This window comes from Lutjanus erythropterus, chromosome 6 (genome assembly GCF_056507025.1).
Source record: "Lutjanus erythropterus isolate fLutEry1 chromosome 6, fLutEry1.hap2, whole genome shotgun sequence".
In the NCBI taxonomy this organism is placed as follows: domain Eukaryota; kingdom Metazoa; phylum Chordata; class Actinopteri; order Lutjaniformes; family Lutjanidae; genus Lutjanus; species Lutjanus erythropterus.
The window spans coordinates 18,456,365-18,474,951 of record NC_139322.1 but is presented as its reverse complement, the minus strand read 5'-3'; the positions used below and the strand labels follow the sequence as shown (position 1 = coordinate 18,474,951).

At 38.5% G+C, this 18,587-nt stretch overlaps 1 protein-coding gene across 1 annotated transcript; it reads left to right on the top strand.

Moving 5' to 3' along the window:
- Window positions 1–2,262: 2,262 nt before the first annotated feature.
- On the top strand, window positions 2,263–13,303 carry LOC146325132 (deoxynucleoside triphosphate triphosphohydrolase SAMHD1-like). The gene is made up of 16 exons (XM_084720974.1): window positions 2,263–2,587; window positions 2,761–2,827; window positions 3,295–3,367; window positions 4,100–4,260; window positions 5,353–5,468; window positions 6,004–6,074; window positions 7,161–7,313; window positions 9,018–9,118; window positions 9,213–9,321; window positions 9,420–9,511; window positions 9,626–9,741; window positions 10,566–10,705; window positions 11,213–11,308; window positions 11,466–11,570; window positions 11,683–11,820; window positions 12,685–13,303. Exons 1-16 carry the CDS (start codon window positions 2,407–2,409, stop codon window positions 12,835–12,837), a joined length of 1,872 nt encoding a protein of 623 aa, XP_084577100.1. The 5' UTR covers window positions 2,263–2,406; the 3' UTR covers window positions 12,838–13,303.
- The last annotated feature ends 5,284 nt before the right edge of the window (window positions 13,304–18,587 follow it).

The window sequence follows — 18,587 nt, the reverse complement described above, 5'->3', positions numbered from 1 at the left end:
GAGACCAAACGATAAGGATGGTCGAGAAAATAATCAAAGATGAATCAATGAAGGAATAATCACATCATAGTCCTATCAGTCTGCACACATCAACAATGTCACAGATTCAATCTAAGCCTTTCTGTGAGAAGTCTGTAGTCCACATGTTTCTACTGACACACTGCACAGAAACACAGGTCAGATAGTGACAGTGTGAATACGACTGACTGAAGTCTATGCATCATTTTTCATGTCAGCTATACTGATAAGAAATATAAGAGTAAACACAGGTGTTACCAATTAGGCTAATTATGGTCCTGTACCATTTAGTATAGCTCAGCTTTTTCAATGAGATAACATCATAATAGCAGCACCCCGACTCTGTTTGACCCAACTGAAACTGAACCTTGATTAACATCATTGGTAACACCTGTGTTTACCTTAATATTCCATGAAAAAGTCTATTAAGGCTAAAATAAAGAAAAAAAAATCATGATAAATTTATCAGCTACATCTCCCAGCCCTATAGGGTGAAGTAGTCCTCTGTATGTAGGGATTTTGGGTGACAGAAGATAAACTTGACTTCAATGAACTGTCAGTTGGAATATGTTTGATTATATTCTGGCAGTTCATGTTCTAATAAAACAATATAGAACTCTCTCTATATACATATATATAAATCTTCCTCCAATCAGTCAAGCACACATCACCCAAAAGTCGGCTTTTACTGTTCTTTTCTATGATTTATCATATGTTGTTTTGTTTTTAATTGGACATTATTTATGACTCAGAATTCTCATTTTATTTTATATATGCACTGAGTGTTTCATGAATGTTATTGGTATTCTGTGGTAATATAGTGTAAATATTTTTAATACATGTGTAATGTCTTTCTGCTATATTTATCGTGTTGTTCTTTCACATAACTAAGTAGAAGTGTAAAAAAAAAAAACACAGTATCACTACATTAAATTATTCTGAGAGACATACATGAGGGGGTCTCTGGTATAATTTCTTGTAAAGAGCCTTTGAGAAAAGAACCTCTATATGGCTACAGAGTAAAAGTTTCACTTAAATATATGAAAAACTAAGATGTTGCACCTTTAAAAAGAAGACTTTACGCATCGTTAATGCCACGTACACGTTAAATCTAGCGCCATGGCCGATGTACAAGTCCGACTTACCGAAGAGCCGTGTGCGTCGCGTCAGTGGTCCTGACCACGTGTGCTTAAATTATCTAATCATACTTAAGGTATAAAGCCGACAGGAACGAGTAGTTTTGAAAAAGCCGGCACTGGACGTCCTGCATCTTCGTCATTGAACGTAACCCGGGGTTTTGGCGTCAACACTTTGGTCTCATTCGCTTCTCTGTATTTTTGGCTCCACCCTCGAGTTCCAACCAAACGGGCGCGATCTGCGTCAAGTTCTACACCGTGGACTGATACACCGGAAGCACGGTGTATTACTAGTGAAATAAAGTCATATGTTCCCCTGTTCAATAGTGTTCAGGTTATCGAGTACTGATGCTGATAAATACCTGGACATCACAAAATAGATTTTGTTTGTTTGTTTAGAATTTTGTGTGTGAAGGTGATAAAACACTGTGATTATCCACAAATTGTTATTATCATCATTATTGTTACGTCCATTCCAACATGGAAAAAAAATAAGCCTCTCAGTCAAAAAGTATTTCCTGAAAACGCACTATACATGCTTTTGTATGCGTTTTATTGGTAATGTTTAAGAAATATGCTATCTTCTGCATACACAAAAATCTTTAGAAGACTTTTTCTTCGTCAATCGTTGTTTTCAGAGTCACCATTGATGTGATGTCTATCATATTTTAATTGAGTTTTTTTTTCTTCTTCTTCTTCTTCTTCTTCTTGAATCTGGGAGCGTTTAAAGACTTACATGTGGTATATAAATGTAAAGGCCCATTTTAGTATTTTAAACTTGAACATGCTAAAATTTGACTATCCTTAATCCTTGACAATATAGCTTTAATTTAATTACACATTTTTCAAAAGTAATCTGGGCTGAGTAGTTTCTTATTTTTTTTAAAGTAATGTAATGCTGATTACATGTAATGCGTTGCAGACCAACCCTGCTCGAGACTTGAAAGTTAAGAGGTGAGAGTAACACACTAATGACTTGATCTCTGCTATCCAGCTGGCGAAGTGGCTTCGACTTAAGTTTCAATATACTTTTATTTTGAAAACCCTGGCCGGAAACGTTCTTTGTGTTTCTGTCTAACTTGACGCACCCGGCGTGAAAACAAAACCCGGGTATTTTACAGCGCCTCGCTGCATTCTGTGCAGAGCTGCCCGATCAGCTGTTGCAATCGACGTGGGAAACATTAGCGGTTGTAATTTTGCGTTTCTGCACTCTTCGAACAATCCCAAATCGCCGTCAGTTCGTCGGATTAAAATGGAGAACCGAAAACGACCGTTGGACGCAGTTTTGATCACCAATGGCAGCTTCAAAACGCCGGAGAAGAAAGTGAGAGCTGACCGTTTGCAGGACGCGGACTACATGCACTGGGGAGTAGACGAAACGTGTCGGTACCTACGAAAAGAAGGTCTCAAAGACTGGGAAGAAACGTTCAGAGGTTAGTTTACGTTTCGATAACTTGAATAGACAGCTTTTCACTTCATTATTGCTGTAAATACGGTCAGTTCAGAGCTGCTTATTATTAATACCGCTTTCCCGGTAACCTCCGTGTGTGTGTGTTGTGACACGCGTCAAGTCAGCATCTAAACTGTTAGATTTGTTGTTTTCCAGAGCAAAAAATCACCGGTGTCGGGCTGCGGTATCTCAAGGATGCTGATCTGGAGAAGATTGGCGTAAAGTGAGTAATTCTCATATAGTGCAAATATGATGATCTTATATGATATGATGATTAAACTACTCAACAGTGTATAGAGTACTTAGGGCTGGACAATATGGGCATAGGTGCTTTCAAAAAATATTAACACTGTGTATTTTTTTGCTAAATAATCATCTGATATGTGGGATATAATGAGTAAGTGGGTAAAGGTATGTTAGGTCTAAACAAAGATGTGTGCCATGTGACAATTATAAATTAAATGGTATTTTGACACACGTTTCATCTTTAACACATGTACCTCCTGCAATTTGAAAATTGCATATTGCCGTATTGTGATTTCAATAAAAAAAGCTGATTAATTGTTCAGCCCTACTCAGACCATATCACAATATAAGGATATCCAAAATTTAGGACGATCCCTAGTCTCATATTGAGGTATCGACATATTGCACACCACCACGCCTTTTTTCACTTTTCATTGTGTCTAGGTACCTGGGTGACCGTCTGCAGATCCTACACAGCCTCAGGAAGCTGTGGCAGATACAAGCAGAGCAAAATAAGGTAACAGCTCTGTCATAGTACTGCATTCTCAAGGCTATAGAGATATGAACCCAGAATAAAGAAGAGAAACCACGAGGACACGTGAAAAGATACAAGGGTCATTGCAGGACACGCAGAAGATAATTCTTTTGCTTTGTCCTCAGCTCTCAACTGAATAAACATTACAAGCCAAAAAATAATTGTTAGGGAGGAAGAGTAGGGTGTGACAGAAGACTAGTTCCTAGATCCCGTAAGGTGAGATCCACGCTTCCTGTGGATCAGTGGATTATCTGTTGTAACTGTGTCACAGTTTCTAGAAAGAGGAATTGCCTTTGAGTTTTTCAAATGTATTTTTGGTGCTTTGAGAACCACAAGCTGAGCGCCATCTAGTTCCATTATATTCAAGAGAAGACAGCCATCTCCACAGCTGAAATCTCCAAAACTCTGCAACTCACATCGAAACAATCTAGATGAATAAGTAGCACTGCAGGTAAGAGGGAAAAATATGAGTTTTTGATTTGGGTGAACTATCCCTTTAGAGCATTGTATGTTCAAGTATCATGTACTATCAAATAGTTTGGTCACTTCTGGTCCTAAAGACCATCTTACATGTCAATATTTTCTGGCTTCTTTAGTCCTCCATGACCCTTAACTGAATATCTTTGGGTTGTGGACAAAACAAGACATTTGCCGCAGTCATTTGTGGCGTGGTGTTTTCATAGCTTTGTTTGTTGTCCTGTCTCCTGCTGCCAGGTGTTTAATGATCCCATCCACGGCCATGTGGAGTTGCATCCTCTTCTCATCAAAATCATCGACACACCTCAGTTCCAGAGACTACGGAACCTCAAGCAGCTTGGAGGGACCTACTTCGTGTTCCCTGGAGCATCTCACAACCGCTTTGAACACAGCATTGGGTATGTTCTGTGTTACATGCAGTGATTATTGATTGAAGGTTTATCATGAGGATAACCCCTTTTCCATAGACATGAGCTGTCCTGGCTTGACTCAGTTTGACTCAGCCTGTCAGCCCAGCGTGGCAGGGCTTTGCATTTCCATTACAACAGGACTACCTGAGTAAAGGTGTGTCTTTTAACTGCAAACAAGCTAAACAAAGCTCGAGCCAAGCGGCAGTAAAGCAGTGGATAAATCGTTGATGTGCATCTTTAGGATAAACATGTGGTTTCCTTAAATTCTTCACAATAAGAGTCCCCTGCTATTTTGCTATTTAAACGGTTTTATTATGAAGCAGCACAATCAGGAAGTGTTTTCATTCGGGGTTTAATTGCAGCAACTTAACATTACTTCCAGGCAGCTGAAAGTGAATATGAAACAGTAAAATTTCTTTCGCTCTGCTCTCCTGCACAGACACAAGATGAGTATCATAACACTTGTTCGGGGGGGGGGGGGGGGGGTCCTCAGGGGTTGGCGGCGGTCGGCAAGATGTCAGCGCAGTCCACTTAGAGGCAGGTTGGGCTCACTTTGGCCTCACGCCAGAATAGCTTCCTCTCCATAAAATATTAAATCTGCAAAGCAATACAACCATTGTGGGGCACAATGAAACTCAAGTATTAATTGTTGAGGCTAAACCGAGTTGCAGCAAAAGGTAGCTCACTAATACAAATTTTTTTTCTCTCAGTCATCATTTAATCAGGAGGAAACAGTAATTCTGAGCTTTAATCAGACATTCAGTGGGCCAGGCTGCACAAGGATGATTGCTGTAAGTGCATCTCACATGGGGAAAAACATCTACCCATTGTGTCCTGCCCTGCTGGGAAAAAATGCTTCCTGTTACACAATAAATGGTGTGAGGAAGGTTACTCACAATGTGTTTATGAGAAATACAGCTTTTTTTTTTTACTGTTTTAATTGTAAATACCACAATATTGTTATCAAAAGTTAGTCTCAGTAGCATTTATTTATCTATATATGATTACTTGTCTGTAATTTTTGTGCAGTTTTCGTTGTATATCGTGTTTGTAATGAGTTGTAATGTTGTGCCGATACAGGGTGGGTTACTTGGCAGGACGACTTGTACAAGCTCTGAATGAGAAGCAACCAGAACTCCTTATCTCGCGCAGAGATATCCTCTGTGTGCAGATTGCTGGACTCTGCCATGATCTGGGTGAGTGGTCAGAATGAAAGTGAAACTATAAACTTTGTTTTAGTACCTTCTCTTTTCCAGGTGAGAATAGAGGCAAAGTTTACACACGAGTGTTATTCCCAAGCTTCGTATTTTTCAGCAGCTCTATTTTTATTATCTCCGCCCAGTGTAACCCTGGGGAGATCATGCGATTGGTCATGTGTGTGAGCGTGTGACCAGCAGACCTGGAGCTTGTCCACGACTAATCTCGGATACTTCTGGATCCATCAGCCTTAATTTTTTTTATTCTCTCAGTGATTTGTTAATTTTTTCAATTGACATCCAGTCATCTCAGTATCTCAGTCTTGATATACACATGCACCACTGCCTTGACAGGTTTTTGCCAATTTGACAAAGACGAAACCTCAAGGAACCCAAGACATTTCCTGCATATCTTTAATTTATTTTAGTTCATTTTGAATGTACACTATCATTTCAGATTTTGATTTAGTATAGTTATAATTAGCTAATAACCTTACAACAAAGTTAATAAAATATTCATGTATAACCTTTCCAGGACATGGCCCATTCTCCCATATGTTTGATGGGATGTTCATCCCCAAAGCACGTCCAGGAATTGCCTGGAAGGTAAGAAACTATGATTTATATTTCCATCGTCCTTGTACAGTTCAGAGTGCCAGTGAGCCAGAATAAAAATAGCTTTTATGGATTAGGTTTTTTTTTCAGCATTTGGAGTTATTAGTTGCAAAGGCAGATTATCTAAATCTACTTTTCCTCCAGTCTTCTGACTGCTTAAAACTGCGACTTGCAAGGGCCTTGTGTTGTTGGCATGTTCTGTTGTGCTGAAGATTCAAACGACTGTTAATGATTCATCAAAAAACTATTTGGCCATTAAAGAAATGCCACTTAACACAAATTGATTCGTATTTACAACATACAAGCCCAGACGTGCACATGAAATCGCTACAAAGAATGATTGTTAAACAGGGCAGTTCAGCTTGTTTGGCCGCACATCTCAACTATCTGTTATGAGAAGAGCGTGACTGCCCCGTTCCAGTGCTCCTAAAATAAGTTAGTGACTGTTTAGTCACAACAAAGCGTATGTGGTGTTTGACGGGGAAAATGGGAACAATTGGAAAATTCCGACTGACTCATAATAGCTACCATTCACAAAAGCAGACAGTCTTTGGGCTGGCTATTTTGGAAAAGTAACTGGAAAAGGCCTGGAGCTCTCACTTAGTCACCAGCTAACAGTGCCGATTGTTAAAGTTTGAGTGCTTTTATCAACTCTGGTAGACTTTAGCCTGTACGTCTGTTGGAAAGATCTTGCTAGCAGACACAAATCCCCTCATCACACAAGTAGTCTTTAATCAATAATCAATTAACAGTTATAAAGTTCTGAAGGAATGAAGTTTCTGCAATAAATGTCATCGTGTTTAGCTTTTTATAGGCTGCTGTCGTTAAAGGCTGCTGTGTAAAGCACTTATTATCACCTGACTTGTAAGCATGACAGTCGAGAGATGTAATTGTTCAGAATGAATCACTGATAAGAACTGCTACGCACGCGGCCGTTATGTAAGTTATGACCGCACACCTGCAGTCTCATAAACATTAGAGATAAGGCAAGTGTTCACCTTTTGTGTCCTGTCATGTTGTAACTGTGATAAGCACTTTCATTTTCAGATTACTGTAATGAGTTTGCTTCTGTTGCAGCACGAGACTGCCTCTCTAGCCATGTTTGACTACCTGGTGAATGACAATGGCCTGAAACCGGTGATGGAGCAGCACGGCCTGGTGCTGCCCGACGACCTGGACTTCATCAAGGAACAGATTGCTGGACCACTGCAGACTAATACAGGCCAGAAGGTACCTGGTTCTGTTTGTGTGATATAAGTTTGTAGAATAATTGCTACAACAGCCAGTTGTCTCATTGGTATAAAAGTGTATAATTTATTTCACAAACCATGTCGACATCACCTGGAGGAGCTGCGTGTGCGATTACAAATATCTGCATTGGTTGTCTCAGACTTAACCCAGCTAGAGAGGCAGAGAACGTGCACCCCATTTACTGTGCCTGTAGTCCTCTTAGAGGACGTGGTTTGGACTCCCACCTGTGTGTCATCCACTTTCCTGTTATATCTTCAGCTCCTATATATAAATAAAGGAATAAGGGGCCAAAATATCTTTTAAAAAAAACAATTAAAATCCCTTTATTGTCATGGCATCATCATATTAGAACAAACAAACTCCACCAGGGAGTCAAAACCATCCATTTCTATCACATTTCTCCACTTCTGTCCCAGTTAGATCACTGCTTAATACAACCTCGAGGACAAAATAACATTAATATACTTCTTCTGTCTGTATGCTTATAAATCACAATCCCTGATTTCTTGTATTGGAATTTGAAGTAATGCATAATGGAGTCAAAATCACAAATGCATCATAAAAGTAAGATGTCAGCCAAGAAACATCCAATACCAAGTAAATACAGGGCCAGTTTTGCCGATATCGATACTTTTTACTTAGAAAAGCAGCTTATCTACTTTTGTGTAGGGGAGAGCAATGCATCATAGTTTATGAAGTGAACGCATCATCAATGTGCAAATTTGAATGAAAATTGAAAATTTGAATTTTCATGATCATTGAATGAATTTGTGATTTTTCCTTTAATTAGTTGGTCATGATTATGTTTTTTTTTTTTTTAGGCAAATAAAAAATACTTTTTATTAACTAACTCAATTTGCAAACATGAAGAGTTAAGAGTTTTGTTCAGTTTTTGTTCATAAACAAAAACTGAACAAATTGAGTGTAAATAACTAAAGAAAAGCAAAAACTACTATTGGCTCTCATTCACAACCCCCAAACCCCCAAAGCCCTCCTGTGTCCAAGGAATTATTCCCTGAGGTCCCCTTTTGGGCCCTCTCCCCATGTTGAGAACTACAGATTTCTAGTTTTTTGTTCAGAAACAATAACATGTTTACATTTTTCCCTTTTATTGCACTTCTTCTCTGACTTACTAACTGTCCTGCCTTTGAGAAAATTCGTTCAGCTTGCAGTATTTTTGTCTGCAGCTGTAAAATAACTCCAAACGGCGCTCCTCTTCCTCTCTGCCATCATACAGCCAGCAGTGCGCTACTGAGTCGCGTAACTGCACGCCGGCAACAACTCGCAGCATAACAGGGGAGGAGGGGGAGGGGCAGACAGAAGCTGTGTTTGCACAATCACTATGATGTAACGTGAGTTGTGTACTGGACGTAGAGAGGAGAAACTAAAACTTAAGTATCAGTCTCATCACGCAAGTATACCAACGTTGGTATCGATACCATCGATATTTAAGATCAATCCACCCACTACTAGTATTTAGCAGCCTCTGGTGGGTCCTTTGTCAGAGTATGTATGTCTACATGCATCTTCCTGTATATTTGTTCTTGGAACAAAAAAAAAAAAAACACAGAGCCACTAGAAACCAGTCAAATTCCTTATGTGTATAAAACACATTCAGCCAATAAAACTATTTTAGGGATTCATTAGAGATTCTAATGCTGCTACTGTCTGTCATCTTCACAGTGGCCATATAAAGGCCGTCCAGAAGACAAGTCCTTCCTCTATGAAATTGTGGCCAACAAAAGGAATGGCATTGATGTGGACAAGTGGGACTACTTTGCCAGGTGGGGCTTGTTGATCTATTGGTGTTTAATTTCTCAAATCATCTGCCAAAATCATCATCTTTCCACGTATTTTCTTCACTCTGTCTTTCCTCAGGGACTGCTACCATCTGGGCATCCAGAACAACTTTGACTATCGCCGCTTCCTGAAGTTTGCCAGGGTGTGTGAGGTGGACGGGCAGAAGCACATCTGCACTAGAGACAAGGTGCTGATAATGTCACTCCTGCTTTTTAACAGCTTTTTGTAACAGCAGTCCATTTATCTGAAAAGTTGTAACTTAAACACGGCACATTATTTTAACAGGAGGTGGGCAATCTGTATGACATGTTCCACACAAGGAACTGTCTCCACAGAAGAGCCTACCAGCACAAAGTGGGCAACATCATAGAGACCATGTGAGTAACCAATCGCTCTGATGTATGTTGTCGTCTTTGTTCGTGACTCACTCTCTTGTATGGTCTGCAGCAAAATGTTCTTAAACTTGATAAAGCTTGTTTATGATTATCCAGGATCACGGAGGCCTTTTTAAAAGCGGACAAGCACATCAAGATTGAAGGCTCAGATAAGAAGATGTTCACGCTCTCCACAGCCATTGATGACATGGAGGCCTACACCAAGCTGACAGGTCTGTACATTACAAATAGTTCATTCTCAAACCTACCCTTACCCTTCACCAACTGCGAGCAGAGCAGTCTGTAATTTCTCCAAGGTCCAACGTGTCTTTAGTTCCAGATACCCAGAGTCTGTTCTGTAAGCAAGCCATGTGTGAAGGACAGTGAAGTCTTCTTCACACATATATTTCCTCAACAACAGGCTTTAATTTAACTTTATCTAATAAAGCACTTCTACATTACGTGTTGTCCTGAACTCCACACAAATAATAATTTCTTTTAATTTTAGGAAAACTGTCATAGTGACGAGAGAAAACAATATGGATATGTAGTAGTTGAGATTTAAACAACACAAAATGAACCAGTGCCATGAATCTTCACGTATCACAATATCACAATAGTGTTTTTAAGAGTCGATACAGTATCACAAAACATAAGATAAAACATAATATTTGCACTTTTTCTACACTGTTTTTGTAACATTTGTCTGTATTGGACATATTGAGGTGATTTGTTGTCTGTGTTTTATGCTTCTCTAGTTATTATTATTATTATTATTATTATTATTATTATTATTATTATTATTATTATTATTATTATTATTATTATTATTATCATTATTATTATTTAAATTCTGTCTGAAAACCAGCATAATTGGTCATATCATTGGTTCTCAACTTTTCTGAGTAGCAACTCTTGGGTGCCCTGATCTCCAGGTTGAGACCTCTGATACAAAACAGTTTTAAAATATAGAAATTCAATTAATGATTTAGCGATTTGGTATCTTTAGTTTGCTTTCTGTGACTTCTCCCCTGCTCATTGTGTGTTTGTTTGTTAGATACGGTGTTTGAGCAAATACTGAACTCCTCCTCCCTGGAGCTGGCAGAGGCGAGGCAGATTCTACGCAACATCATCTGTAGACGCCTCTATAAGTGTCTGGGGCAAACTCAGGCAGACAAACCCATGATTGTCTCTCAGGTGTGTGTCTGTATCAGTGTCTTAATCTTTCATATCTATGCGTCTTTTTTTTTTTTTATTAATCTGTTAACTGTCGAGTCTAAAGCAAGGTTACAATATGGTGGACAGTTTCACAAACTCACGTGTCACACAAGTCACAAGTACAGTCTTTAATGGCATTTTTTCCTCGTTATTTACCTTAACAGTAAAATCAATATAGTAATACAGTGGGCAATTAATTTTCTGTTAAGTGATCATTTTAGACCACATGAAGCTAATGGGCTTCCAGAACAGTGAAATGAAAGTTGTGTCTCCAAAATACTGGAGATTTTGATTGAACTTTGGAAAATAGATTGCAAAGATTAGATTTGAACTAATAAATTGCTCATCTTGTAACTTTTATATACATTATTATATATTTTATAATATATATTTATATATTTTTATTTCAACCAAGATTCAAACGTCATTTAATATCTCTGTTAAGATGAAATAAGTACCACCTGTTGACTCTTTGTCCTCTATCAGGAGAATCTTCAGTCCTGGGCAGCAGAATTGGCTGCAGTCGTCCCTCAGAGCGGCTCCAATGATGTCACTCTGAAACCAGAGGACTTTGTGGTTAATGTGAGTTTTTAATTGAATTATTTCTAGTAAAATCTAGTACAGTCCATCCATGTATATTATTTTTATATTTTTATTATGGATTTTACCTCTGTTATAAGCAAAGGCCTTCCCCTTTGTGGTTTACTGGATGCTCTAAAAACGCCCCTCTGTCTTTTAGGTTATTTATATGGACTATGGGATGAAGGAGAAGAACCCCATTAACAATGTGCGTTTCTATTGCAAAGACGACCCAAACACAGCCATCCAGATTCGCAAGAACCAGGTCAGAACTGAAGACCACGGTATTTAAATAGATGTTTTTTCCTTACATGCAGTTCACTTCTTCTTGCTGTTCACTGCCTCAAAGTAAAGTCTGCTGCTGTCATTCTTGTCAGGTGTCTAAACTTCTTCCAGAGCAGTTTGCTGAGCAGCTGATCAGGGTCTACTGCAAGAAGACAGATGACAGGAGCCTGGATGCAGCCAAGAAGCACTTTGTCCAGTGGTGCATGAACATGAACTTCTCAAAGCCTCAGGTAATATTTGTCATCCACACTGTAAAGAATTCTACATTTACAGCGATAATGTTAGTTGTTGACTGAGGGACTTTTAAGGATGGAAAACAGATGTAATAGGAAATGTGGAGCAGAAGTAGCACTGTGGAGCAATGTAATGTGCAGGTCTGTGTATTTTTGTATCTTGTGTCCTATCAGGCACATTTATAAGGCGCATATGTAGGCCAAGAGCACAGCAGTGATATGCTCTACATTTCTACAAACTGTAGAGGAGGTAGTAACAGTTTGTGACTATAACCTGATTTAAACAATGGTTTCCAAAACACAGGAAATTTGCTTTGTGTGAGTATGTTATAATGTGGTAGGAAATACATTCAGCATGTTGGACCCAAAGATGAAATGTTAAAAAAAAACTACATAAGGTATCTTTTAGCTTACAACTAGTGTTGGTTATTATTAATAACATCTATCAGGGTATTTTTATTATATTAAACTGGCAATAGTGGTTTTCAGTACTGTAATGGGTGTTCCTACTTAGTTTAGCAGTTAAGGTTGCTATAAACAGCTGGTTAAACTAAATTAAGATGTTACTATATGTTGCTTTTACACTTCCCCCAGCCACATAGTTCAAAATCTTGTTTTCTTTTTAGCATAGGCAAGCCTAGAGTACAAGAAACAGTAAGAGAGAGAGTTGACATAGGTTCTGCTGGGTAACAAGCTTGCTCAACTGTGATTGGATCACCGAGCGGGACTTAAGATGGGTCATGTATGCTACAGAGCCCCAGGATCATTTGCTAAATTAGGATTAGTTACTGCTGTGTAGTGCCCTGCACCAGTAATATTGACTTCTTCTTTTGCTTTGTACACTGATGTCTTCATACACAGGATGGAGACATAATAGCACCTGAGCTGACTCCTCTGAAGGCCAGCTGGTCGAACAACAATGAAGGCGAGGATGGTGAGGGTGGCAGCTCCAAAGAAGTAAAGTACGCCGCTGTAAATGGACAAACGAAAGCCAGAACTCGGCTCTTTAAGTAAGAGGAAGAGAGCACATACCCCTCTGTTACACATTTGGTAGATGAGACTACTCAGCAAAAATTCTATTTTTCTATGAGGTGAGTGTGTTAATGTGCAAGGCAAATATAAAAATCACACAATTTCTATACCAAAAAGAACTGATCTGAATAGAGAGGATTCATAATGCATATTCATGACCTGCACTCAGGGTTTTTACAGACGTTGAGCCCTTCTCAGTTTTATACATATTGTTGTTTTATTTTGATCATTTTTAAATCTGGCTTTATTTTAGAACTCCCTTTCCATTTGGAGCTGAAACTGTCACATTTAAAGCTGAATTATTGTTTAATACCATGAGCTCTGCAGTAGTCCACCATCATGTATTTGCATCATGAGCAACAAATCTGGTCTTAACTTGAGCAGAGTGTATTTCAGGGCAGTGTGTGTTTACAACTGATGTGTTTTCAGGGTCTTCTTTTATTTAGCTTTAGCTCAAAAGTTACTCTACATAATCATACAGTTTCTGAAATTTAAAGGGAGTATTTACTTGTGGAATTGTTTGGAACTTTGGTTTGATCTGACTTTGAATGTATTTATTTTTCAGAGGTGTTTTCTGGTTGAGTGTGATATATAGTATTTTATTTATTGTTCTAACAGTAAGTAACTCAGCTTGACCATTGTTTTTTTCATCTGTGCAACATTTTAGTGGCTATTTTGGATACCATTTAAAATGTTTTGGAAAATGTTTCCTCTTACCAAAATGCGATGCAAACTTGCCTCATAGCTGGTTGTTTCGACTGAGTATATAAAAAATATATATTTCAAAGAATGTTGAGATAAACCTACCAATGGGTTTGAGGAGGTTAAAAATAGTTTGAAAATAAAACTCTTTCTCTCAATTGTGTCATCCTGTAATTGACCACTTCCACATTGCACATTCAGTTTAGACTTGAGAAATATAGGATATATCCTGTCTCTTAGAGCACATGTGTGCTGACATCCAAATTTACAGCTGTTGCAGTTTTCCCCTAATACATCAAGGCCCTGGAGGTATTCAACACAGCACATTAATAATTCAAATAGTTGCACTCATCCCTTTACTGTACAGGTTTGTCTTAAGTGAGAATGCCTGAATGTCTGTGGGTTGTTATTGCAATATATATATATACATACACGTTAGATCATAAGGAAATGGGCAGTAGTAATGCTTATGCTTAAATAAACATGTTTACACATTTTCTTCTTCAAACGGGTGCCTGACTATTGTTTCAGACATAAATGAAGAATTGTGAATCGATCTTGAAAGGGCAGGCAGCAAATGCAGTCCCCCTTCATTTTAAGCCAAATTCTGGAGACATCCAGTAGGCATTTGTTATCAGACCTAAGAAACTGTAAACTGTTATATGACATAATTTATAAGTGTGTCAGTGTAGTGCTTTGTGTAATGTTTTAACGCACTGAGATGTTCAGTGCACTTAAAAAGAACATCACTGAGAGTGACACTTCTTTCTGCTCCAAGAAACATGTCCAATTAAAATGAATTAAACTTAATTTTTTAATAATTACGAAAACCAAACAAGTCTGAGAGCACTGTAGCTTTATTGGAATGGAATAAAGATAAATGTAAATAACAGTATTGCAAACATTTGTTATAAAAAAAAATACTTTTGTCTTGTGGGGAGAAAATATTCTAAGGCTTTGCAGCACATTTGGTCAGGTCAAAGATGTTCTTAATTAACACAACTGGAAGCATGGCACAGCTAAGGTAAGTGAAAAAAATACCATTATCTGCCTTTTCAAATAAATAAACATTTAAAATAAATATCTGTTCATATGGTCATCCTGTTCTTCTTTCTCTTCCCCCTCAGACAGAGGAACTAGACCGGTATATTTCATCACATAGAGTCCCATTAGATTTGCCTTATAACTGTATTTCTGAAAAATAGAAAGTTGAAAAATGAAATCCTGAAATTCCAGGGCTCCAACAATAATGTAATGACAAAAAACTCACACATACTACTGCTATGTCTACTACTATCTCCTGTTTGTTAACAAGACTGCCACAAACTACTTAAAACAGGACATCTAGGTTTTCAGCTGGAGTTGCAATCAGCTGTGTTTGTAATGATTATTATTTCATTTTATTGTACATATTCTGCAAAAACTCTTTATATTTCATATAGTTACTACAGAAACACACAATTTGACATCATTCTATTTTGAATTTTAACAGTTTTGAAAACTGGTAGCAATTGAGAAATGTGCTGCAAAAAGTAGTGCTTTGTAGGTAATGGAGTATGAATGAAAAGGTAGTTCACGGATTTGGGGAAATTAGGTCATTGAATGTATTTTGTGCGAAAGCAAACTGAAATGATTCTCAGGCAATGCCAGTAGAGCCGCAGGCTGGAGTTTCCTCTCAGTTCACGTCTCTGTCGTGCGCACCAGTATCATCCACGCCGCTCTGCTGCGCGTCTGCGTCATCTGCGCTCTGGTACCCGGCGCACCTGCCCTGCATCCCCTCATCAGCTCTGTCAAGACAGATAAAAGACACCTACGGGAATCCCAGTCCTGCAGTTACCCATTCTGACCACTGGGAGGAGCTGATCACCCTCTTATTTGGGGTGTTTTAGTACATCTGAGCAGCAGCAGCTTTATTTAACATTACATTGTGGTCCAGAAATCGAGAACAAGCACAGTTTAATCTCTGTTTGAATGAAACAGACTGGAACCTGCAGCTTCACTTCTGTGGCTCCTGGAGGAGCCTCTTATCCTTGGGACCAGGCTGGATGTTCAGGACTGCAGCGTGCCTGGTCTCACACAACAGCTGTGTTCAGCTTGGAGAGATACACACAGTGGATGCTGCAGGACCAGGACTTCACAACACAGAGGCTGTGACTTCTCCACTTGGTCTGATGTCAAGTCACCAAAGCTTAAAGGGACACTGGGTTTTTTCAAATGCGTGTCTTTGATTCTGGGGTGAACTGTCCCTTTAAAACACTGGACCAAAAGAGTGACTTGTGAGGTCAAAGAGATGCTGCAGGATAGCATCCCTGGAGCAGGGATTCCCTGAACTGCATCCTAAATTTCAGCCTGAATGTTAAAATTATTTTGGCAGCAGTGTGAATTTGCACATTAGCTAAATATTTAGATTCACCAAGCAGCCGTGACAGTTAGATATAACATTTAGAGCTCACAATTAGTATTTAGATTTAACATTTAGATTTAGATTTTCAGATTTATCATTTAGATTTAACACTGACATTTAGATTTAGAAAGTTAGCAACATTTTCAAAACATATCAGCTGGGAAATTGTGTCTGGATTTCTGAATTTGATGTCAATTGTACTTGTAGTACTACACTCGTTTGACACTAGAGGGCGTCATACACTCATTCCAAGCTGCTGTATGTCAGCTGCTGTGGGTCAGAAACTGAAACATTACTCAACTCTTTTCAAGATAATTGATCATTTTGTGATACAATACAAACATCACTTGCCAAAACACATCTGTTTCTTCAAATTTTAGAACAATGTAGGACATTTATTTTACATAAAGTACTGTACATGAGAATAAAGGAAATGTTTGGAAATATTAATCACCTAATTTCTCTATTCATTATATTGTCATCACCAAATAGTGTATGCTTTAAGTTAGACATTACAAAACCTATTCAATTTGATTTTAAATTTCTATTTTGCAAAACTGTAACTATTGAGAAATTCTGTTTGCTACACTTATTTGATAAAACATGGGATGAGCTGATGAGCTCTTGTTATTCAACCAGGAAGGTTATCTCACAGGATGTATGCAGAAACACGCCAGCCTGATGCACAGTGGGCACACACACACACACTCTTCCACATCCTGTGGCACTGTGGCAGGCAAGGAATATCCACCACACACACACACTCACACACTCTGCGCCGGCAGGACCAAGGCCAACTGCCTGCTAGTATTTTTATAATCTTCATCCTCCCTGACCTGTTGCTCCCCTCCTGGCGCCAGTGGTCTCAGCCCTCCCCCTGCGATGCCTCAACCTTACACACACACACACACACACACACACACACATACACACTTGCAAACGCACATGCTCCTGTACACTCAGCAGCCCCTCCATGGATAATTGAGACCAGCTGTTGCAAGGTGCCTCTTCCCCTCAACCCTGCACCCCTCCTTCACCCTGCTGCTGCTGCACTTGCCTTCCAAGGACCCCCCCTCCTTCCTTTTCCCCCCTGACTCACACCCTCTCCCACTCACATGCTTCTGAGTGCTTTTCCCATCAACTGTGTTGATTGACAGATAGGTGTGTTTTGTTTTGTTTTGTTTTTATTCTCTTTATCCATCCATCATTACAGTTTTTTTTTTATGATTGTTTAAGTGCGATTTTGAAAACAGGGCTCATTTTGTCAAAACACTACACACAATTCACACTAACCATACACACGCAGGTAGCAGAGCACCTCAGATCTTTTGCAAAATGAAACACTTCATTCAAATCTATAAAATAATTTGTAAAAACTCACCTTTGTCACCATATGGGACACACGGTTCGTACGAACTGGTTTTGTTTGAAACAGTTAGACACTAATGTGCTAAATCTAAAACACATTTAACATTTCTACTTTTTTTTTTTAATAAATATTGTTAGGATACAGTACATAATTATATGATCAAACACAACAACAAAAACAGTCGTACACACTGATGAAAATAATTATTTCTCTCCACATCCTAAAGGTCAATACAAACATGCGATTCCAAAGTTGTTGCATTTTGCAACAAAAATGAACAAAGAACATATTCTAAATAGCACATAAACACAGCAGCAACATGTGTGGAGACAAAAAAGAAAGCATGAATTACACTCAGGCTCTGAGCTACATTGTGCTGATTTAAGATTTTAGAGAAAAGTTGTTGTTTTTTTCACCTGTGCTCATGTTGAAATGTCCAAACAACATATCTGCTGAGGTTCAGCTGAACTCTCTGTCCAGTCAGTGTCAACCCAAAGTTTACAACACGGTCAACCAATGTTGCTCAGATGACATCTGATAAATTTGGTCCTCATCTTCTTTATTCACATCCTCCGTTTGTGTCAAAGACAGTCACCTGCACCTAAGTGTCTGTACACCTGACCATCATGTTAAACTTCTCAATCTAATGTAAAGCGGTGCGTTTAGTGATTTGAAAAATATCGTGTTTAGTGTTTTGCAGAAAGTGCGAGGCTGAGAATGTGCTTATAGTTGTGCAGAACTGGGCTGAGGTTTTGCTACTTGAGTGTCAGGTTTCACTGTGTGTTATTTTTAATTTTAGTGTGCAAGCAATTGTAAAATAAATAAAAAAAAACTGCAATGATACTTCACCAAAGTTAAATTTCATCCCATTCTTGTTGCAAGGAGTCACCGGAATTTTCACTCCCTGTTGGCATTCATAGTCTGTATCTCAGCCCCAAAATGCATTAAACGACTTAAAATCTTAATCAGCTGTAAATACTCTTAAACAGCCATCATTTTTGCTATTAACTAGTTTGATTTAGAGGATTGTAACCCACTAAAGTAGTCTGAGCCTCAACTGCGAGGAAAATCAGTCCTCTTCAGACTCTCTGTGATCTTGAAAATTCCTTTTAGTTAAGTGATCATTTTAGGGGTTTTGGATTGTTGGTTGGACAAAACAAGCAATTTTATGACATAATTTTTGTTTTGAGAAAAACAAAACTTGTTACCTTACTTTGGAAATATTTGGCAGATAAATAGCTAATTAAAATAATCAAC

Coding starts and splice junctions, on each gene's coding strand:
- LOC146325132 (XM_084720974.1), top strand. CDS start 2,407: ATGGAGAACCGAAAACGACCGTTGGACGCAGTTTTGATCACCAATGGC. Junction 3,368..4,099: donor TACAAGCAGAGCAAAATAAG/GTAACAGCTCTG, acceptor TCCTGCTGCCAG/GTGTTTAATGATCCCATCCA. Junction 10,706..11,212: donor AACCCATGATTGTCTCTCAG/GTGTGTGTCTGT, acceptor GTCCTCTATCAG/GAGAATCTTCAGTCCTGGGC.